This window comes from Lates calcarifer, linkage group LG13, assembly GCF_001640805.2.
Source record: "Lates calcarifer isolate ASB-BC8 linkage group LG13, TLL_Latcal_v3, whole genome shotgun sequence".
Lineage (NCBI taxonomy): Eukaryota > Metazoa > Chordata > Actinopteri > Centropomidae > Lates > Lates calcarifer.
The window spans coordinates 19,935,200-19,957,809 of record NC_066845.1 but is presented as its reverse complement, the minus strand read 5'-3'; the positions used below and the strand labels follow the sequence as shown (position 1 = coordinate 19,957,809).

The 22,610-nt window shown below is 41.5% G+C and overlaps 1 protein-coding gene across 10 annotated transcripts in view; it reads left to right on the top strand.

Annotated features, from left to right (window-relative positions):
* The window catches only part of LOC108878264 (citron Rho-interacting kinase), a 43,000-nt gene extending 20,414 nt beyond the window's left edge, over nt 1–22,586 (top strand). For 4 of the 10 annotated variants that reach the window (XM_051075287.1, XM_051075288.1, XM_051075282.1 and 1 more), the window contains 28 exons: nt 459–656; nt 768–821; nt 4,154–4,351; nt 7,456–7,649; nt 8,709–8,844; nt 8,932–9,036; nt 9,597–9,737; nt 10,066–10,185; nt 10,728–10,953; nt 11,159–11,317; nt 11,478–11,501; nt 12,543–12,713; nt 13,320–13,500; nt 14,107–14,195; nt 14,310–14,414; nt 14,710–14,879; nt 15,245–15,289; nt 16,621–16,701; nt 16,988–17,123; nt 17,415–17,554; nt 17,690–17,782; nt 17,920–18,028; nt 18,638–18,766; nt 19,044–19,124; nt 19,224–19,302; nt 19,389–19,562; nt 19,855–20,143; nt 21,357–22,586. In XM_051075287.1, coding sequence (XP_050931244.1) covers nt 459–656; nt 768–821; nt 4,154–4,351; nt 7,456–7,649; nt 8,709–8,844; nt 8,932–9,036; nt 9,597–9,737; nt 10,066–10,185; nt 10,728–10,953; nt 11,159–11,317; nt 11,478–11,501; nt 12,543–12,713; nt 13,320–13,500; nt 14,107–14,195; nt 14,310–14,414; nt 14,710–14,879; nt 15,245–15,289; nt 16,621–16,701; nt 16,988–17,123; nt 17,415–17,554; nt 17,690–17,782; nt 17,920–18,028; nt 18,638–18,766; nt 19,044–19,124; nt 19,224–19,302; nt 19,389–19,562; nt 19,855–20,143; nt 21,357–21,380 — 3,651 coding nt within the window. In that variant the 3' untranslated portion in view covers nt 21,381–22,586. The remainder of the gene's footprint in view (nt 1–458; nt 657–767; nt 822–4,153; nt 4,352–7,455; nt 7,650–8,708; nt 8,845–8,931; nt 9,037–9,596; nt 9,738–10,065; nt 10,186–10,727; nt 10,954–11,158; nt 11,318–11,477; nt 11,502–12,542; nt 12,714–13,319; nt 13,501–14,106; nt 14,196–14,309; nt 14,415–14,709; nt 14,880–15,244; nt 15,290–16,620; nt 16,702–16,987; nt 17,124–17,414; nt 17,555–17,689; nt 17,783–17,919; nt 18,029–18,637; nt 18,767–19,043; nt 19,125–19,223; nt 19,303–19,388; nt 19,563–19,854; nt 20,144–21,356) is intronic. The other 6 variants (XM_051075283.1, XM_051075284.1, XM_018668775.2 and 3 more) reach the window with 4 other exon arrangements.
* The last annotated feature ends 24 nt before the right edge of the window (nt 22,587–22,610 follow it).

Below are 22,610 nucleotides of genomic sequence, written 5' to 3'. Positions count from 1 at the left end.
GAAACACACCTGTGTATAATTGCTTTCCTGAATGTATGTGGAGGATATAATTATAGTGCATCCTGACCCACTGTAAAGGCAGGTGCAGCATATGAGTGGTTGTTAGATGATCATTTATAGGCTCTTGCCACTAAGTTGAATGTTAAAAAAGACAAATGACATAATATTGAGATCTAGTAGTGTCTCAGTAGGATCTCAGCACTTAGAAAATGTCTGAATTTCTGGTATTGACCAGTTACCTTATTAACTGGCCAATACCAGTTTTGTAGTACTGGGCAATCTTACTTGCAGTTTTTAATTCAGATGGAACTGAACCACAACAAATCAAGGCGATCAGACAAAGTGTCAGGTGTAATGCCCTCTCATCCCTGTGGGGAGTTGTGTCATGGGATGAATTGGGATGAATCACCTCGTCCTTCTCCCTGATCCTGGATGGCCCTTTTCTGTCTGCCTTGTAGATTGGGCTGGAGCATGAAGAACAGAAGCTGGAGATAAAGCGTCAAGTGACGGAGCTGACCCTGTCACTGCAAGAGCGCGAATCCCAGATCAGCAACCTGCAGGCAGCTCGCCATGCTCTGGAGAGCCAACTGCAACAGGCCAAGACTGAGCTGGAGGAGACCACCGCAGAAGCTGAGGAGGAGATCACTGTGCTCAGAGTGAGAAAGAGAGAGAGAAAGTAGAGGAGTACTGAAGATGATGTCTCTTTTGATGTTATATAATTCAGCCAGTGAAATCTGTCCCTTTCTCTCTCTTGTCATACCTCCCAGGCACACAGAGATGAGATACAGCGCAAGTTTGATGCCTTGAGAGACAGCTGCGCAGTAAGCGACTCACTCACTCACTCATTTCTTTTTGCTCTTTCATTCTTTCCAGGAATAGATAGCTCTTCTGACATTGAACACCAGATGAATCATCACACATTATCATGCATAACTAACAAGCTAAAGTAGCCATAATATTTCAATCCATATGTGCTTCTGTCATTCTTGTGTACATTGGACCTCATTAAAAATGTTTCTCTACTATGCTCATAAATCACAAAGTGACATCCTGTGACTGTAAACACCCTCTCCATTTCATCATACTCATCGTTCTTGTTGGTTCTTTTTGTGGAAATATAATAATAATCTAAAGAAAACCTGTTTCAGACAGGACCAATGTTTACATTAATGATAGATTCATTCTCAATTGAATTGTGTTTCCTTGATGCCATTGTGCATATTAACAACCAACTGAGCATTCATTCCTGGAACAGCAACAGAAAAATGATGGCTCTTATCTAGTCATCGTGGTTGTTTGACAACTTCACATTTCAGGGATTTTCTTTCTTTTTGTTTACCATGCTTTATGATGTCACATAATCAATATCAATATACCTGGAAACACTGTGGTTTAGTTAACACATTATCTCACAGTCCACACATACTAACTGAATTAGCCAGCAAAGTTTAAATTTGTCATTTTCTTTTCCATGTCTGCAGAGATGTTTTCTCTTTTTTATTTTCTCTTGTCACCACAGCCTCTGATAATGAGGCATCAAATGAAGCTAATCAACTAATCGTGCCTCAAGAAACAAATCAGAAGTGGCGACCTTTCTATATAGCAAACTACAACTTTTAGTTGAAAGCCCCACCTGTCTTTGTTACTGTTGCTGTCTAACAGTCAATACAAGTTATCCTTTTTTTTTTTTGAGGGTTGTAATTCTACAGCTCTCCCATGTTTAAGTTTTTTGTTTTGTTTAAGTTTTGTTTAACTTTTTTGCCATTTAAACAAGTACAGAGTACAATACAATGAAATTCTTGCACATTTTTCAGTCTCTTGATCATTTTTAGTGTTATTATTTTATTACGTCATCCTTTTTGTTGGACAGATGGTGTTACTGTGGAGCCCTGATGTCCCACTAACCTTGAGAAAATGTTTTTATCATGTTTAAGGGATTTCAGTGCCTTAAAATTCATATACCTTGAATAAACACCAAGACCAGCATGGTCTTCCTTTATCCCATTGCCCTACTTTTGAGATCCTCCCACTCGCAAACTGTCCATAGATTCAGCTGGCCAATGTTCAGGCAAACACAGCCAAATTCTGCAAAGAGCAGAGCTTGAAATGCCACTCTATTTTTTGCCCTGGTAAGACTTGCAGTGTTGGTCTCTCTGTTAGTCTGTCTGTTGAACATTTTGGGCCCGAGCAAGATATCTTGACACCTACAGGCCAAATTGTCATTAAATTTACTATAGTCCCCCAGGGCTGATTCTTAATAATTTTTCCACCCCTTGACATTTCATCTGCATCAGTTTTAGTGCCCCATCTAACCCAACACTTCCATCAGGCCATTATTTCTATTTGTATAGACAGACATATCAAAATCTAAAATGCCCCTCAAAGAATTATTTTGGACATACCATGAACTTTCCTTTTGTGCTACCCTCAGGCCAAACTGTCAACTTTTCATACAAGACATCCCATAATTGACTACATCAAAACAGCCTACAGTGAAAGTTGCTGACCACATTTATTTTTTATTTTTAGCTGCATAACTGTAGAGATACCTGCACTGTCTGTGTGCTCTTTGCTGTGTCCAAGTATTTTGTATTGTGGGGCTTATTTTATGCAGGAACACTGTAGCTTCTAAGTGACTCTAGTGGGACTCCAGACTATTAATTAATGCAATGGTAATTTGCAAACATCATTTTTTTTTATCTATATCAGCTCTAAATACGCCGTAACTTACATTAACACTCATTAGACAGTAAACTGTTCAGACTTGGTAAAAAAGCTGTCAGAGGTTTTCTTGACAATTTAATGATGCTGCCACTTGAGAGTGGTGCTCTAAGGTTTTTATTCTCCCTGTTAAGGTCCTGTCTTCACAGAGAGCCAAAACCATGTCTTACTGGTTATTTTATCTATATGTATTTTGTCAGTTGAATTACCACTAAATTCACCACATCTACACACAGTGTAATGCAGCTTTATCCATATCTGTCATCAGTAGTATCTAGGCAGCAAAGATTTCTCTGAAAAAGTGGTTACATTTAAAAATTGTGAGTAAACCAACTTTAGGTGGATTCACGCTCCACAGCATCTGTGCTGCTCAGTCTGTTTCATAGAAAGAGCAGATGTTCCTCTGTATTTTGTGCCATCAGTGTACAGTAAATGGTATGTTAGTTTTAGTCAAGGAAATTGTGGGACTGATTTACTACATCTTTAACTGAGCTTTTTTTATTTGATGTACACCCACAGCCTTCACAAATGGTATTGAGCAATTTGTATTCAGCAGAGTTGAGGATGGAAAGCTCTGGAAGTGATTTGCTTTAGGTCTGCAAGTTGCACTATAGATTGGGATGACAGATGAGTAGAATAAATATAGAGAATTGCCAGATCACCACTGCATCCATTCCACCGTTGACTTCCTTGCCCCACCTTAAGTATTTAGTTGCTGCTGTCAGTCCTCTGCCTTGGGGGAGCAGAAGCAATGAGTCAGTACAGAACAGACAGCTAATTTATGTACTTAAAAGCTTTGCCTCTTTCCCCCGCCACCTTGAAGTTCTGCGTGGTACACATGTTCCCATGAGAGCTGAGAATAAGGGGCTCTTAACAGGCAGCCTCATCAGCCTCTAGCCCTCATTTCCCTGCAGCATGCACAGTAGTCATGGCTGATTAAGGGAACAGACTGATGCTGATGAAATGATTAGCTTGCTCCTTGCTCTGAATCCTGCATGGGTTGAATAAGTAGCCTAGACACTGGATTATATCACTAACCTAGATATCTGCATCATGTATTAGCGCATCAGTAGAATTTAGACTGTGTGGGGTATTGGGTCAAGTTTTAATGTTATGCAAAATGCCATACGTACAGCATACAGTAGGATGCCTCCTCCAGATCCTTTTAACAGTCTATGTGTCAACTGTGTTAAGGCTTAGAAAACTAACGTAGAAGTGGATCATCTTCCCTGAGCTGAGTTTATTCACCATTCTGTTCTCAGTGTAATTAATCCACCTTTCAGGCACCTTTTACTAATTTCAGTGTATTGTATACATTACAGTCAGCCTTTTTATAAATAAGTAGAACTAATGTCTAAGCAGTTACATCTGAAGTGGGTGCTCCATATATTTTACTCTCTTTAAACCTGCATGTCCCGATTAATCTCTGTAGGTGATCACAGATCTGGAAGAGCAGCTGACCACACTGACCCAAGAGAATGCTGAGCTGAACCGTCAGAACTTCTACTTGTCCAAGCAGCTGGATGAGGCCTCTGATGAGAGAGAGGACCGGCTTCAGCTCAGCCAGGATGTGGACAGGTTGCGTCGGGAGGTGGCTGACCGTGAGATGCACCTTAACAACCAGAAACAGGTACCTAGCTGCTGGTGGTCATTCTCTGGCTATGGGTGAGTGTGTGTGTGTGTGTGTGTGTGTGTGTGTGTGTGTGTGTGTGTGTGTGTGTGTGTGTGTGTGTGTGTGTGTGTATATATATATGTTGTCTGCTCATGTGGGTTTCCAAATACCAAAGAAAAAGTTGAGTGGACATGCAATGGTCAGTTATCCAAAATTGGTATGTTGTGTTAATGTGTTGATAGAATACTACTGGCTCTAAAATTAAGTGTGTTTAATTTCATTCATAATATTGCTCAATACTACTATGTTTGTGTAGTGGAGACCCTGTAGTTAAGGATAGCTAATGGAGTATTTCATCAAGTAACAATATAGAACAATGTTTTTGCATGTGGGTTCCTGTTTTGTTAGTTGTCTTACATGCACGCAAGCACAAGGGTGATGAGATACACATTCCTGCCAATGGTCCAACACCAATCCACTGATCTACAGGTGGCTATAATGTGATAAGAAGTGGAAGGCAGGGAAGAAGAAGACTGCTGGCAATTACACATGTAAACTGTGCAGCTTTCAAAATTATAAAAAATTTGCAAACCTTTTATGAGGAAGGTAATACATTTAACACATTTGTTAGACCTATGATGTTAGACTGTTTTGGTGAGTAACAGTGAATGAAAACAAGAATGTATTTATTTATTGTATTGTATTTATTTATTTCCATTCTGCACCTTTAAATGGATCGTAAAGGGATATTTTGATGAGATTCCATTGTTATTATTGATACTGTTATTATTTCTGTTTGTATCTCAGTTCATTTCAGTTCATCTTAAATGTCTCAACCTCCATTAGACAATTGGAGGAGGAGTTTACACCCTGACATGACTCAACATTAACCAGGGAAACACTGTAGTTTTCCAGTCATTCCTTCACTTGAACCCCATGGATGAGCTGCCAATCTATCACCAAGTAAACACACTAACATTTTTTTAAGCAGTCACAGTGCTTACCACTGAGCCAATATGTCACCACTATAGTGTAGAGGTTTTCAAATTTCTGCATGAATTTGCCTCAAAATATCAGCTGCCATTAGTTGAGCATTTTGAAAAAAAAAAACAGTTTCCTGCTCTCTGAGACAGTTGTACTCCTTCCTCTTGTTCAGGTTCCTTCCCTCTGCCCACTTCCCACTCAGAGTCAGTCAGACACCGGGTTTTCACTTACTCACATTATGTGATATCTCCACAATGCCTGTGACAGGTGACCCAGACATCTCTCCCAGCTCTGACAGTGTTAAGTGTAAATCAGGCACCAGAAACCCTGGGAATATTTCAGTATTGTTATGTGCTGTATTCTGGATGCAGCGGGAGAGAGTGCGAGCGAGGAGGCTGTGTGATGTGTGCGCTGCCCCTGTGGGAGGATTTGTGTGTGGGAGTCCAGCAGCGCTCTCAGTCCTGATGGTTGTGTAACCAGCGATGGAAGTCATAGACGAGGGATGGGGTGGTGTGTGGGAGGGATGTGTCATCCCCATCACTCCCAGGTCGTGTCAGCTGTGGAAGCGTTGGACTTCAGAGGGCCGTGGTGTTGCTGCGGTACCAGCACAGGCTATATTTGTCTCCCAATGCTTTGTCTAAAGCAGTGTGTTGTAAGACATGAAATGCAGCGCTTTGTGTAGGCCCTGTAGAAAAAAAATCTGTGTCCAAACATGTCGTGAAAATAATCCCAAAGGAGTACTAATGTTGGTTTGGAGCAGCCTTTTTTAATTACAGTTTTGGGGGTATTATTTAAACTGAAGTTACACAGTCATATACACGTTACGTTAGTTATCAAACTCCAGATAGATGGTTTAATCTACCATCCAATGTTCCTCATAAGCCTCTGTCTCTGAGATGGTAATTTATATCAGGCATGGTGCTGCATTCTGTGGTGCTTTGGCCATTGAATTCCATGTCTGACATGTAAATGAAGGAGCTGCTGTCAAGATAGCTTTTTAGCCCTGCTCTGCTTTCTAGACAACGGCCTTTTACCAACAGGTTCTGTTGAGAGAAAGACCAGGGACATCCCATATTTGTGTAATGTCATCTTGGACAAAGATGCTGATCACTGTTTTACATGCATTGACTTTAGCCATGCTGAAACTTGCCTTGCCACAGCGGGTGAAAATCCTGTAGAGAAGGCTACACACTGCTACTTCCAGCACTGAATCCTCCACAACAGTGTCTCAGTAGGTAGCAATGATAGCTTGAGAGCTGTAAGGTAACAGTGGTGAAATTTAAATGAAGTACATTGACAGAAGCACTGTACTTAAGTATAATTTTGAGTTAGGTAAGTTAAGTTGTACCTTACATGAGTACTTCCAATACATTCGAATGCTTCCTTGTAATTCTACATTTATCTGACAGCTGTAGTTGCTGGTTAATTTGCAGATTTTGCATAAAAAACATATGGTCAGTATCAAAATACAGTGCATTGTTAAAGATTAACTACCCAACAATACATTACAGACTTATTCCTTGCCACAACATTAAGACTCCATCTAGATGATAATGCACCATTAATGATAATAATAATAATATAATATGTAATAAGGTCAAGGATAAGGACAAGAGCCATTTCTCTGCAATATGAGTACTTTTATGTTTTACATACTTCAAGTTCATTTTGACAGTAATACGTCTATGTTTGTGTTTAAATTGTGTTATTGATACTTTAACTGAAGCTAGTGATCTCTGTAATCCACTGCTCCACCATGCTTAGGTGACAAAACTCCAAACTGTGGGATGAATAGTAATTTGTCACAGCCTTCCAAAGATATGCCCTTACAGCCCTCCTGAGAGGGGAATATAAATAACTACTACAAGATCCTTGTTCATGATCAGTAAAAATATTACACCAGTTAACTTTCCCCCTTTTAAGATAAGTGTAGAGTCAGTGAGCACATAGTTGTTGAGAATATGTCTTTTGACAGCAGAGATTCTCAATTTCAACAGTTTTGAAGCTGCACTTCTTTCTCTTTTTTAAATAAAACTACTTTTTTGCTGAGAAGAAATGACTACTTGGGGAGTTGTGTCTTTGGCACAGATTGGCTTTCAAACAGAGGTATTTCTCATCTAAATCCTGTTTTGTACCAGAACCTTGAGACATTGAAAACCACATGCACCATGCTGGAGGAGCAGGTTCTGGAGCTGGAGACCCTGAATGATGAGCTGCTGGAGAAGGAGAGACAGTGGGATGCCTGGAGGGCAACATTGGAGGAAGAGAAGAGCCAGGCTGAGAGGAGGACCAGGGAGATCCAGAGACTGCTGGACACAGAGAAACAGAACAGGTGACAAACAGCGGTGTAGTGGGGATTTTTTTGAATGAGTGTGTGTGTTGGGGGGGGGGCAAAACAATTACAAAAATCAACACCACCAACAAGCTTAGTATTACTTTTCTTCTCTTGTCTTTTCCACAAAAATTAAAAAATATATACAATGTCTCAGGATGATGACAATCATACTAATGTAAATGTTTTCATTTTTTTCTATGTAATTTTTCTATGTAGGCTATTACAAATTTGTGTATTATACTTGTTTTTTAATTGCTAATAACACTGGTTTAACAGTAAAATTGCTGTTTTTATTTTCATGATTATTATTATCTTTTTTTAAATCACGGTGAAAGAGGTGGGTGGACAGCGTTCCCCCGTGTCCCCCACCCACTACACCTCTGGTGACAACCACTCACACATACATACCACATCACCATAACTGTGTGGACATCTATCGACTAAATTGACCCTGAAATCTGTGCAAAATTTGCTTTGCACATGTTTTGTGTTGAAGAATTTGTGTTGTACAGTAGGTATTGAAAGAGATATGAGTGGCTTTACCTATATTGCTTCAGTAGTGCATGTTACATTTTGAGAAATGTTTACTGAGTTAGTTTCTGTTTTCTACACTGGAAAAATATCTCTTTTTGCTTTGAATGTTTCTGTTGCTATCAGTGTTCCGCCTACACACACTGAATGCAACAGGTTTGGGCATATTCTCTAGGGTTTGTCAAAAGGTATTCTGGGAAATATATGAAATTATTTTCTGAGTTGGTGTAGGCAGGGCAGGATGGAAATTGGGTACACAACAAGCATATTAAAACACAACATTTCTAAACATGTATTTTCCTTTTATCCTCGACCCAAGTCTTTATCCTAAAGTAACCTCGTGAAAGAACTTCAGACCAGCAGCTCCCCTCTTTGCAGGAGTTTAGAAACACAAGAATACATACACTGGATTATTACTGTACATCAGTTAAAAGGAACCAGTAAAAACATAATAGTCAAACTCAAAGAGTATTTATTAAAGATGCAAAATAAGTAGTGTAAACAACAGTTTGCTTTATGTTCCAGGCTTCGTGCAGAGCAGCGCAGCTCTGAATCTCGTCAGGCTGTGGAACAGGCAGTTAAGGAGCACAAAGCTGAGATCCTGGCCCTGCAGCAGGCCCTCAAAGACCAAAAACTCAAAGCTGAGAGCCTTGCAGACACTGTAAGCATTTCCACACTGGTGAATAAGTATTGTACTTTTTCTGGCAAGCAGATGTTACAGCAAATCCATCCTGTTTTCTGTTCTCAGCTGAATGATCTGGAGAAGAAGCACGCCATGCTGGAGATGAACGCCCGCAGTTTGCAGCAAAAACTGGAGAGTGAGAGGGATCTGAAGCAGAGACTGCTAGATGAGGTACATTCTGTATTTTCACACACATAGTTGTATGCAAAAGTTTGGGAAGACTTTCCTCAAATGTTATTATTTCATTAGCTTAAAAACAAAGAAATTAAACAGTAAATTGTGGCATGTGCAAAACTTGGGCACCTTACTCCTTGTAAAACATGTTAAGGTTTGAGAGGCAGTTCACAAACTGTCATTAGGATGGTAATTCAAGAGAGAAATTCTCTGAGTCTTCAAACCTTACAACTATACAGTAGATTGCATCAGTCTCTTCTGTTTTCTCTCATCCCTTGTGTGCAAATTTTAGCTGTTTGGATGTTTTTGTGCTTGTTACTGCATGTCTTCATGTTTTGGTTCCACAATAAATGCCATTGCTGCAAATCAGCCAGTATAGAAAAATAAACGTGTTTTTCTGTTGAGTCTGTTCTGTGTAAAGTCATAGCGGTAACAAATGTCAAGCAATGCTGCAAGGTTTTGCCTGCGCTATCATTGGAAGCAATCAATTGTAAGAAGTGCAAGTGGCAAAGTCACAGGGTCCAGACGGTGATGTAACAGCTGTTTTACCTCCACAGCAAGAGAAGCTGCAGCAGCAGATGGATGCCCAGAAGACCCACATCTTCCGTCTGACCCAGGGGCTGCAGGACGCTCTGGACCAGACTGACCTGCTAAAAACTGAGAGGACAGACCTGGAATACCAGCTAGAGAATATCCAGGTGCTGCTACACACACATATAGATCACATATACATACATATAGAAAAAACACATACTCAGAGGGTTGTAGGTGACTGAGTGCCCAGCCTCTACAGGCACATGTATATTTGCTGAACTGGGAGCAAATGTTTCTATTGTGCAGTCTTGTTTCTCCCCCACTGTTCTGTCACTTTGTTTTAACAGTGAAGGCTACATACACATATATGCCCCCCAACAGTTTGTTGTATCCCACACCACACATCCCCCTTCTCCCTGTCTCTCTGTCACCCTCTCTGTATGAAGTGAAGTACTTGAGGAGAAATTCATGGCAGTAGTGATGTTCACTTAGCTCCACCTGCAGGCTGTGTACTCCCATGAGAAGGTGAAAATGGAGGGGACCATCACCCAGCAGACCAAGCTCATAGACTTCCTCCAGGCCCAGGCCCATGGTGGCTCCAAGAAGAAGAAGGTCAGATGGGATTATAGATTTAATTGGAATGATTTATAATTCGTCACTTTTCCAAACACAGAGCTGAATGTTTTGGGAAACCCTGGAATAATACATTTGTCAATTTTTAAGTTTTTGAAGTTGTAGAGTGCCCAACCACTACCATCTTAAATCATATGAAAAGTAAGCAAAATTTTCATAATCCAGTTAATGAATATTAAATATGAAGGAAGATATTAAATTCACAAAATTAAAATCTATGGATTATGATTATTTTTATTCATTAGACTTTAAGGATGTGATTAATAAAGATACAGGTTTGATAATTACTTTTTTGTAAAGGTTAAGTTCAGGGCAGCCACAGATGAAGTGTCATTACAACTTCCACCAGCTTCTTTGCACAATAGAAAAGAGTTGTAGGTTATCACCACACAGAAACTGATATGCAGTCAGGATAGCATAGTAATGCTTATGTGTCCTGTAGAGTGGAATCTACCGGGTTTTCTTTCTGGTCTCCTCTGCTATTAATACTGTTTGTGTGTGCTTGTGTGTGTGTGTCTCAGGGTCTATTTGGACGTCGGCGGGAGGACCTGTTGGCTGCCATGGCTGCTCAGGCACAGGCCCAGGGACAGAGTCAGGGTCAGGTTTCCCCTGTGCCGCCCATCCAGCCGGTTCCTCTGCAGTACAGTGACATGAAGGCAGCTCTGGACAAAGAACGGGCACGGTGCTCTGAGCTGGAAGATGCTCTGCAGAAAATGAGAGCAGAGCTGCGATCTCTGAGAGAGGAAGGTCAGACTGCTCCTCTGTCTAATTTTTACACTCAGTTTGATCACATTTGTGATTCTGCACACTATTTATTTTAGCGATAGTATACTGATAACCCTATTGTCTTCGAACTACTGAAATCCAGTTTAGTCAGCATGATTAAACAAAGTATCATACACATGCATTTTTTAAAAATCTAAATTCAATCTAAAACTATTCCAACCCCCAGCACTCCAGTATAAAGATCATGGTAACTCTACAAACCCGGCCACAGCACGGCAGCAGATGATTATGTCTGCCATGGTAAAGTCTCCAGAGCACCAGCAGGGCCCGACCAGCCTGGCACCCTCCAACTCTGGACGCAGGAAGGAGACTGCAACACCTGAGGGTGAGTGAAGTGATGTTTACTGAAGTGCCTGGGCCTCACCTGCATACACACACACACTCACACACACAGGCACACACACTCACAGTCAAACATCTAATCTCAGTCGCGAAGGATCATTTATGGAACTCTTACTATCCTTTTTCTTTCACACACCTTTCAGAGAGAAGGAGGGTCACTTTTGAAAGTAAGTTGTCCAAACTCATGGTTTCTGCAGTTTGGTCTCTTATCTCTCTTCTCTTTTTGCCTCATCCACATCCTTGAAAGGCCAGATTTTAAAAGCTCTGCACTTTTAGAAAATGTCATATCCCACCAGGCTGGTCAGGTGAGGCTGAGACATCTTCAAGAAAATTTGCTCCTTTTCAGTGCACAGCTTTAGAAATCTGAAGCATTTTATCTTGGTTGCTGAAGCTTAGCCAATCTGATTTGCAGACCTCACTGTTCTGCTCTTTGACTCACTACAATCCCACCTGAACGTCACACCATACACTAACACAGATGTACCGTATGATAAACTCTGCAATTCACAAAACGCTGTTTGAACCACCACTCTGAAAAAAACTAAAGGTATTATTCAGTCATTGTACTTTTCGAGGTTAGATGATCCTCATCTTACTCTTATGTCATTGTAACGTGATGTTATGATTGTGAAGAAATGTGACGATAGTGAAAAGAAAAGGAAATTAACACCTCAAGACCATAATTATTGTACACATTTATACATGTTGCTAACATACAGACACTCAGTAACTAATGAGTGTATATGATCAGTAACTATCTGAGTTAGTTTTTTTGCTGTAATATGTTTTTCTCAATCAAAAATATGTCAGAATAATTATCTACAAGTGAATATTTGTCTTTAAGACTTGTACATGATGTTCAGAATATGGAGACCAACTGTTGTACAGAAAGCGGTGTGTGGACTTGCAAACAAAGAATAGTGGACACACAACAGAAAACTTGATATCGACTGAATAATGCCTTTAAAATGCAGCAGTGAGTGGGCACAAGCAAAGGGATTGATTAAATCAATATTCTTTTTCAAGCATTTTTGTCTTCAGAGTTTACTTGCTTATGCATTTTGCCAAACATCTTACAGTTCTCCTGTTGAACTGACTTCATAGCTGGTACGGCATGATGCACTGAGATTTTGAAGTGATTGATATACCTGACACAGTAAGACATACTGGAGGTGCCTGTCCTCACCGTATTCCCTGACTGTATTCAGAGTATAGCCGTCGTTTGAAGGACAGTCAGAGAGACAGAGAGAGGGAGAGAGAGAGAGTGGTGCACCACAACACCCCACACCGCTTCACAGTGGGACTCAACATGAGAGCTGCCAAATGTACTGTTTGCCTGGATACTGTGCACTTTGGTCGCCAAGCAGCTACCTGTCTCGGTGAGTTACATGTGTGTTCACAAGGACAGCCCTGAACTCAGTGGTCCACTCTACCTTCATCTAAACTGGAAAAAAGATAATAATAGTCAGTGATTTATTGAGCAAGAATTAAAGCAAAATTGAAATTTTAGCTGCCTTTCATTTCTTTCTGTCATATTTCTGTTGTATAGTGGATATTAAAATATGGATGAAAATTGGGAGCATGATTAGTCTATTGTAATGGTCTCCATTGCCTCTCACGCACTCCCATTGTTTTGCCTAAGCTCTTTATAACACCACAGTTTTGTGTCTGAGACCAGAATTTGAAATGTCAGAAAAATTGCCTTTTTGTAATGATAGTTTTGAGATATTTAACTGACACAGACTTGTTGATGGATAATTTTGGTGACTCCACATACTGTAGTAACTCAAAAATGTAAAATACTGTAAACACACAATATGTGTTAAAAACTTTTAGATTTTTCTATTTTTCATTTATAGTCTTCCTTGTAGTCTTTGCTAAGATGCCCCTGTTCCTTTTGTCACTGGATGGCACAAAGGCGTGTGGAGAGGAGCCAAAACCTTGTCTGGCATGGCACTCTCTTTAACAATGTTTTTTCTCCTCAGAATGTCACGCTTTGTGCCATCCAAAATGCTCCCCCTGCCTTCCAGCCACGTGTGGCATGTCCAGCGACTGCTCACTGCATCTGTCTGAGGGCCTGTGTCGGGACAAAGGCAGCTCTCCAGGCCAGCAGCTCAAAGAAGCTAGCGGACACATGCACCTGGAGGGCTGGATGAAACAGCCCAGGTTAGCCATGGACATAGTGATGTGATTGTTTAAGCTTTTCTCACACTGTTCTTTACCAATGAATATAACTGCTGGGGTGCAGATCACGGATGAGTGCCCACAAATCCTACCATTAACTCCTTAACAGACACCCTGAAAAATAATCCAAAATAAAAAGGTTACTGTTCCTCAACCCTTTTGATTACAGCTATAGTAGCCCATGATCTTGATTTACTCACGCATCACTGCATGGTAAGAAGTGTTCAAATGATGTGACTCATATGCTGCAAAAACTTTTTAAAATCTGCAACAAGAAACTGTTCTGGAGGCTTGTGGTGCTGAAGTGTGTATATATCCTGTCCTTCACACCTATTAGCATATTTGTCTTGAGCAATAAAGTTTCTCTAGTGGGCCCCCCCACCTCGTGAGGCTGTGTCATCTCCTCCCACTGATCAGGCTGCCTGATGTTACTAAACACAAGCCCTCTCAGGCACTCTCTGTCTGGCAAAATCCACCCATCTGGTACTGAAACCTCTTCAAACAAAGGCATTTGTAGAATTTCCTGCAAAAACTGTTTCTTCATTGTCTGTTCTTTGTAATGATGTACTTGCCTCATGTGTTTGGCAGGAATGGGAAGCGAGGCCAAGGCTGGGAGAGGAAGTATGTGGTCCTGGATGGAACTAAAGTGTCCATCTACGAGATAGAGCCCAGAGAAGGTTGTTTTTCATTTTTTGCTTTTCTGGATATTTAATACAACGTCAGAATTCATTGACCTGCTAGAGCTGCCGATTACCAGTTACAGACCAGTTTGTGCTGTGTGTGTTACTCAGACTCAGTGAAGCCACTGGAGGAATTTGACCTGTGTCTGTCAGATGGAGAGGTGGTGGTTCATGGAGCTGTAGGAGCATCTGAGCTACCAAACACCGCCAAGTCAGGTAGACACAAAGTGTGTCCAAATGGTCTCTGAAAAAACAAGAACTCTTTAACTTATTCCCTCCCCTTAATGTGTAACTTCCCCTCAGGATTACATTATATTTAATTGATACAAGAGTTTATTCATGTTTTATGGTCCTCTAAAGGAGTATCTCAGAGGAGTTGTGGGTCTGAAAACCCTAATCCTCAGGGATCATTTACAAGGTTCCAGAGGGCCCTGCAAAATGAAGCATGCTCTGATTTTACTATAATGAAGTATTCTGAAGTCATACCTTACCTCTGTTCCCTGTGTGTCAGATGTTCCTTACGTCCTGAAGCTGGAGTCCCGTTGTCACGCCCCCTGCTGGCCTGGACAGTCTGTTTACTTCATGGCTCCCAGTTTCCCAGACAAACAGCGCTGGGTAGCTGTCATGGAGTCTGTGGTGGCGGGGGGGCGAGCCTCACGGGAGAAGGCCGAGGCCGACGCAGTGAGTATCTCTGGAGCAGGCAGGGGGCGACTGGGGCAACTGTCTCTCTCTGCAGACTCAAAGAAATGGTTACAGCCACAGACACAGATAACTGTCTTGTCTATGGCTGTGGTTGTAAACTCACTGTTCAACTGTATGGGGGCTGTTAGGTTTAGTGTTTAATGGATAACCCCCCGTTTCACTTATATATGTCGTTAATTGTCCCCTTCTTCTCTCCTCTTTTCTTTCTCTTCTCTCTCTCTCTTTGTCTTTCTCACTCCTGTTTGTTGCTTTTTCATCATGCCACATTGTGTGTCCGGTATATGGGCATGTTTTGTTGATTTGCTCTATTCTGCCCATTCCATTGGGTTTCATTGCACACATAGGCTGCTGTGTCCAAAAGACAAATGGTTCTGTCTCCTCTGGTCCAGGTAAAGAGTTACCAAGATATAGATGCAAGACTTACTGAAACACACACACACACACACACACACACACACACACAGACACACACACAAAACTGCATTCCTTCACAAGGCACGCAGTAGTGCATGTGTCTGTCATTGTGTTGGTTGGTCATCCCCCCCCCCCACTCTCTCCTCACCTGCTGTGACCACTCCTCACTCTCACTATCCTCACGTCCTGTACAAACTCTGTGTCGATGTACTAGTTTGAATGTTGCTGAAGTATTCTTCCCTTTCTTTGGTGTCCCGTTTTATAAGCACACTACACAAATTCTCACCAAGATGTTTGATCATCTTTGGGTTGATCCTCCTCAGCTGTCCTGTCCAGAGGGATCACGCACTGGGTTTTTTACCTGCTGGTGTACTTGTCTGTGTTTTTACCCTGTTGCCCCTCTGCACAGTCTTTAGAGACTGGGACTCAAGTCACGTGACTCTGACTCATTTGTGAGACACAAGTCACAAACTGGACGACACAAACTGTACCTAAATTTACAGTTTTGAGGATCTTGAGTTGACCATGGAAAGTATTAAAATAACTTCAGACTATTTTTGTCTTTTCTTGACTTGAATGCTTTCCCATACTGCTACTGCCTGTTCATCAACAGGTAAATTCAGGTTAGGCAGTCAGAAGTGAAATACCTCATGCTATTAAACTTTATTCTTCATAGAATACATATTGACAAACAACATGTGTGGCTCTTTAACTGCTGCTGCTCCTTTGGATGATTTACAACTATTTACCATTTACCTGCCAAACAACTGTTGAGATGTCCATTCATAATGTTTCCAATGAAAATACAGTCACTAAAGACGCAACTCCAGGCTGATGCTAATACTGGTAATAATGAGTCAACAAAGTTTAACCAAATTTAAACTCAATTCTTTGGTAAATGGACACTGTTTGGTAGAGGCCTTGAATTAAAAAGTGTGTGGTAAAAGGGTTAATGGACTGCACTTATATTGCAGTGGTCACATCGACTACAGGTCACATTCACTCATTCATACACACACGTTCATTCAGCACTGGATATAGAGCGCTCTATTACACACACACACACACACACACACACACACACACACACACACACACACAAACATTAACAATGCAGTGACTTGACTTGTGAGAAGCTGTACCTGAATCAGGAAGTTGGAGACTGATTTGTGACTTGGTCCCACCTCTGATACTGTGAACCTGCACACAGCCGTCTGGCCCCCTATCCTGCTCCTCTGCTGCCTCCCCCTGAGGTCGCATTGAGGTCGAGATCCAGCTGACCCCTCACCTCTCTCTGCTCTTACAGAAACTGCTGGGAAACTCTCTTCTAAAGCTGGAGGGAGATGATAGGCTGGATATTAACTGCACCCTGCCGCTCACAGATCAGGTACTGGTGTAGACCATATTAAAATATATTGAGAACATATAAAACATTATTCATCAGATATTTTCATTTCTAGACATTTAGCATTTTTATCATTCAGAAGACGCCTTTTTCCACAGTAGCAGTTATGTTCAAAAGTAGAATGATCTTAATTAATGGAGGGACGTGGGCACAGAGCAGATGCTCAGGGCTCACTGCCAAGGTCTGCCACATGTTGTTCCTGTTTGAAATTCCATCATGTTCACCAGAATAATTATGTTTACAATTGTGTTTTGCTGCTTTGCTGCAGATTGTTCTGGTGGGCTCTGAAGAGGGTCTGTATGCCCTGAATGTTATCAAGAACTCCCTGACTCACATCCCTGGTCTGGGATCAGTCTTTCAGATCCACATCATCAAAGAGCAGGAGAAGCTGCTGATGATTGTTGGTGAGATGTCCAGCTTTGCTATTTTCAACAGATGACAGCCGTCTACTGGGCAGCAGGATTTGGGTCTTGTCTTGTAGTTCGTTCATCTCAGGAAGTGAGCCATGACAAACTGCCCAATCTGCGTAATTGAGGTTCAACAATTATCATTCGTCATTCAGATCTTTGAAAGGTCATACTACCATTCTGATGATTTCGGTGAAACTTGTAGATATGAAACATCTTGTTACACAGGACAGCACAATGACCTGGAAGATCAGCTACTGTGTAACGTCTCTTATGTGTGTGCTGCAGGGGATGAGAGGGCGCTGTGCCTGGTGGAGATAAAGAGAGTAAAGCAATCTCTGGCCCAGTCCCATCTCCCCAGCCAGTCTGAACTGGCTCCCTACATCTTTGAGACAGTGAAGGGCTGCCATCTGTTTGCTGCTGGGAGAGTAGGTCTAATTCTTCTCTGTGAAACTTAAGATAAAGCAGATCGTCCGCTCCATGACTTTAAAATGTTTTCTTACTCGCTCATAGAAAATTGGTCAAACTGAATTTAGAAAGTGACATGTTCGTTCTCCTTTCAGATAGACAACGGTCCTTGTATATGTGCTGCAATGCCTAACAAGATAACCATCCTGCGCTACAATGACAATCTCAACAAATACTGCATTCGCAAGGTGGGTATGACCTGTTAGTTCTATATGCAGTTGTAAGTGGAGGCTTTTTGCCATCATGAACACTTCTTGTAACAAATGTACCTTATTTAAATAGAACTAAATATTTTTTACTCACTTCAAAATCCTTAATCTCATAGGAAATTGAAACTCTGGAGCCCTGCAGCTGCATCCATCTGACCAGCTATAGCATCATTATTGGCACCAACAAGTTCTATGAGATTGAAATGAAGCAGTTCGTGCTTGAGGGTAAGGACACAAACAGAGAATTAGTGAGCTTTAATTTAAAAACATGACCCATTAGAAAAAGGTAACAGTAGTTTTGGTGTTTTTCTTCCACTCAATTCAAAGAGAAATCTTTTACATCACTACAGCTATAGTAGTTTATACAGTGGCTGCAGAGAGTAGCCTGACCCCTTCATTTTTTACACACTTTGTGCTGTAGATTTAATTTGAACTGTAACTGAAGCCACTGCAGTAGTAGTATAGAATTTTTTCAGTTAAAATTTTGAAATGATATTAAATAACAATGTCTTGTTTTTCGGTAAAATAACTACCCAACAGCACATAGAAAAGTTAGCTCCACTGACAGGGAGCCCTCTGCCTGAGTAATGGGCACCTACCAGCACACAGTTATTTTATAAGATGTACTGGGGAGAACATTTTTGCCTTAACTGGACTCAGGCTGGTACCCAGGACCAGACAATCACAGGGTGATATTGTAGGGCTGTCTGACAGTATTGTCCTATTTAACCCCAGGCATCAGGGGCCTGTCTCATGAAGCAGGACTATGTTTGCTGGATCACTGTGCACAGCAGTGAGACAGTGTTAAATCCAGGTCCTCTATTTGATCCACAGAGTTCTTGGATAAGAACGATGTGTCACTGGCCTCGGCAGTGTTTGCAGCTTCATCCCACAGTTTCCCCATCGCCATCATGCAGGTGGCCAGCAGCATGCAGAAGGAGGAGTACCTGCTGTGTTTTCACGGTGGGTTTGAATGAACAACTACCCTACACACTCATCTGTATTTTCAGTTTACAGTAGAGACAGTAAAGGGCAACAACTACCAGTAAGAGAACAAAAATATATCTTCACTCTCTGTGTTTCTGTTCTTTACTAGAAATTCAACTCTTTTGTAATTGTATTTATCTTGTGATTACATTCTGTTGTTATTTGTGTCAGTGATAATGCTCACACAAATAAGTTGAAGTTGAAGTTAGACACAGTAAGAGTTGCTGTATAATAATCTTTATTTGTTTGACAGAGTTCGGAGTGTTTGTGGACACATACGGACGAAGAAGCCGCACTGATGAAATTAAGTGGAGCCGCCTGCCTTTGTCCTTTGGTATGGAAACAGTCATTCCTACTGTTTTTTGGTGCGCAGTAATCAAATATCCAGCATCAAAATTCGACATCAGTATAACGCCATTCTTTTGTGATGCAGCCTACAGAGAGCCTTACCTGTTTGTCACCTACTTCAACTCCCTGGATGTCATCGAGGTGCAGGGACACGCTGCACTGGGGTGAGACCAACTAAGTTGTACTAGATGTTAAACACTTCAGTTTTGGTTGTTGGCTGAATTTTCCACATCACTATCTTTGATTCTAGTCCTACAGTGCTGGCCCACCTGGACATCCCAAACCCTCGCTACCTGGGCCCAGCCATCTCCTCTGGGGCCATTTACCTGGCCTCCTCCTACCAGAACAAACTGCGGGTCATCTGCTGCAAAGGAAGTCTGATCAGAGAGTCTGGAGAGCTGCAGAGGACCGGCTCCAGCCGAGGGTCAGCTCTGCCTGTCATGGTTGATCCCTTTACTTTAGTTTGAGCGAAAAAGCACGAAACAGAAAAAGACACAATTTAAATAACATTTTGTGAGAGAGACTAAAAACACTTACACACCTACAAGATTCACGAAAATCTTCTAAAAACACATTTATCACAAACAGTTCAGTTTCACAGGTGGGTTCTGAAGCCACTGGCACTGGGTTTCTTTATTGTCTAGGCTAACAGTGCCATCTGCTGTAAAAATATAAAAGACACTGTGGTGACATGCTGCTCTGCTGTGTTTCTGCAGGAGTCCCAGTAAGCGAGGCCCGCCCACCTACACAGAGCACATCTCTAAGCGTCTGTCCTCGGGCCCCGGCAGCCATGACGGCCTCCATCGAGAGCCCAGCACTCCGCATCGTTACCGGGAGGGCCGCACTGAATTCAGACGGGACAAGTCTCCCGCCCGACCGCTGGACAGAGAGAAGTCGCCTGGCAGGGTGCTGGACAGTCGCAGGGAGAGGTCCCCTGGGAGATTCGGGGACAGCACCCGACTCCATGCTGGGTCTGTCCGAACACAGCTCGCCCCCGTTAACAAGGTACTGAAGGGGTGACCTGGTGGCTGGGTGGTTACCATCTATAACATATGATTATATATAATGTCCCTAGTTCAGTTCTACCCAGGGTTGGTTGGCCTTATCAGCCCAGTAATGTTTATTTGTTAAACTAAACTCTCCAGAATGTTTTGTAAAAAAAATATTTTGATACAAAAAAAAAGTGTAGTGGTAATATTTTCTGGTTTATTCTATCTTGTTAATCAGTTTGTGACCCCCCAGATTTATCTTGTGACTCTTTTGGGGGTCCTAACCCCCAGCTTGGAAACACTTCCTCTGGAGAAAGTAGGAACAACAAGCAAGAAATTAGGAACTAAAAGACAAAAGGTGCAAGCTGCATAAAACAGCAATAAAATATAATGGGAAAAACAATATCAATGAAAAATGGTTCAAATAATCACACACAATAAATCCAATATTCAATACTATAATACTAACATGAAATATTGAGATATATGCTGTATAGAACGAATGAGAAAATATGAGAATACGCTGAAAGCAACAAACATTATCTGTGGTAGCAAAGGTATTCTGATATTTAGTGAGCACTTTGCATCTCGGATTTGATTAGAATCCGTGGTCCTATTCTTCATCTGTTAACATAGCTGTTGTTTTTCCAGCTGCTAGAACCTGCTCTATTCTGTAGAGAGCGGAGCTGCTCAGAAATGACGCATTGTTCTCACAACAAATGTCTGGGCTCTCAATTTGTTCTTGCAGGTCAATTCGTTGTCCATCACACTGTCAGATAGGAAGCAATCGTCCAGGATGTTTATCAGTGCTTCACCCTGAGATTGTTGTTTGTTGTAAAAGGATACATGGAAAATGGTTCGCAACCAAACCATTACAGACGCATTGATGAGTTACACTGGGTGACTTCATCACCACCAACACACAGGCTGTAGTTTATTTTGACTAAATCCCTCATACACTGTCCTGCTGCTGTAAATACCAAATGTGTATTCATACGCCCCTGAAAAATAGTCTGTGCATTATTCCTCCTGTTTGAATAAAACTTACAGCTGCCCTGCTGATATATATATTTTTTCAGCTGTTCCAACGAAATTTTAATTTAGTCTCTCGTCATTCAAGCACCTGCTGAGGTTATTTTTAATGATGTGCACTGATGTCAAACTCAAAGTATCTCTTGTAGAAAAGGTAAATCTAAAGATGACCATCTGTCCCTGCTCTTGTCTTGCAGGTGTGGGACCAGTCATCGGTGTGAAACCAGCTCTGCACTGCTCCTGCCTGGAGGTCTGAAGAGAAACCATTGGAAACCCTTGATCCACGTGCAAGCACACACATATACATGCGCACACACACACACACACATCCCTCAGGCTGACTTTCAGCCTGATTGCCTGTACATAGTGCAGTCTCAGTTCCTCGTTCAACAACACATAAACCTGCACTGGGAGACGTCTCCTGCGACAATCCTGTTTTCTGACACGTGCTTTCATGGGAGAAATCCTGCAGTAGATTTGGCGGCAGGGAGCCTTCGCTGATCTACAGATCAAGAGAATCTTTATAATATATCCTACAAGTTGTAAATATTGTTGTCTGAGTTTTTATAGATAAAGGGAATAGTCGGCTGGTAAAGCCATGTCTATTTTTTTTAAAAATGAGTTTCTAAAGATGTTGCAGGGAGATTAATGATGTCGTTGGTTAAGAAATATTATATCAAGATTTCATTAGAATCTGAAATATCACATCAGGTTTTTTCTCTGTTCAGAGAATCAAACTGACATTTAATTATTCACATAAATCACGAAGAGAAACTCTGAGGAAGCAACACTTTGCACATGAGATTGGATTTGAACAGGAGTTAAAAACTCATTCTTGTTACATGACCAGTCTTCTTTCTTTGGATCAAATGTATGGTCCTCTTGACTAAATAGCCTTTGATATATAATTGCATATGATTGCTTTATTGACAGTCGTCGTCCGGCCATACTTTGTAAAACAATTATTAAGCAATGTTTTGCTCCAAGTGTTCCTTGTGTTGTTTTTAGCAAACCTAAGATGAAGAAACACGCAGCTCTGCCTCTGATGCCGGACGTCGTGCGGTCAGGCCGGCTGACGCCGCCTCAGCTTGCTCTTACTCCACTGCTGCTGCTGCTGTTGATTATGGTACAGATGTCCTGTTCCTGTGCAGTGATATGAAGTCTAGTTATCGTCAGGGGTCGTCACTTTCTAGTATTGTTTCTTTAGAGCCAGTAAGACCACCTCCATTCGTCACATCAGTGAGCATGACTAACTTAGAGCAGCACTTGTCGCTTTTTCGATCTTGATTCTTTCTCTTGGTTGTTCCTTTCTGTCATGTATTCACTTGAATTTGCATTCAATAAGTAGACATTGATGTTAGACAGTGTTGACAGTATGATTTTTAGAGATGTATACCAGTACATGCATTAAACATGATTGAAGTGTTTGACTGTTTTCCTCCTCTTTGTGT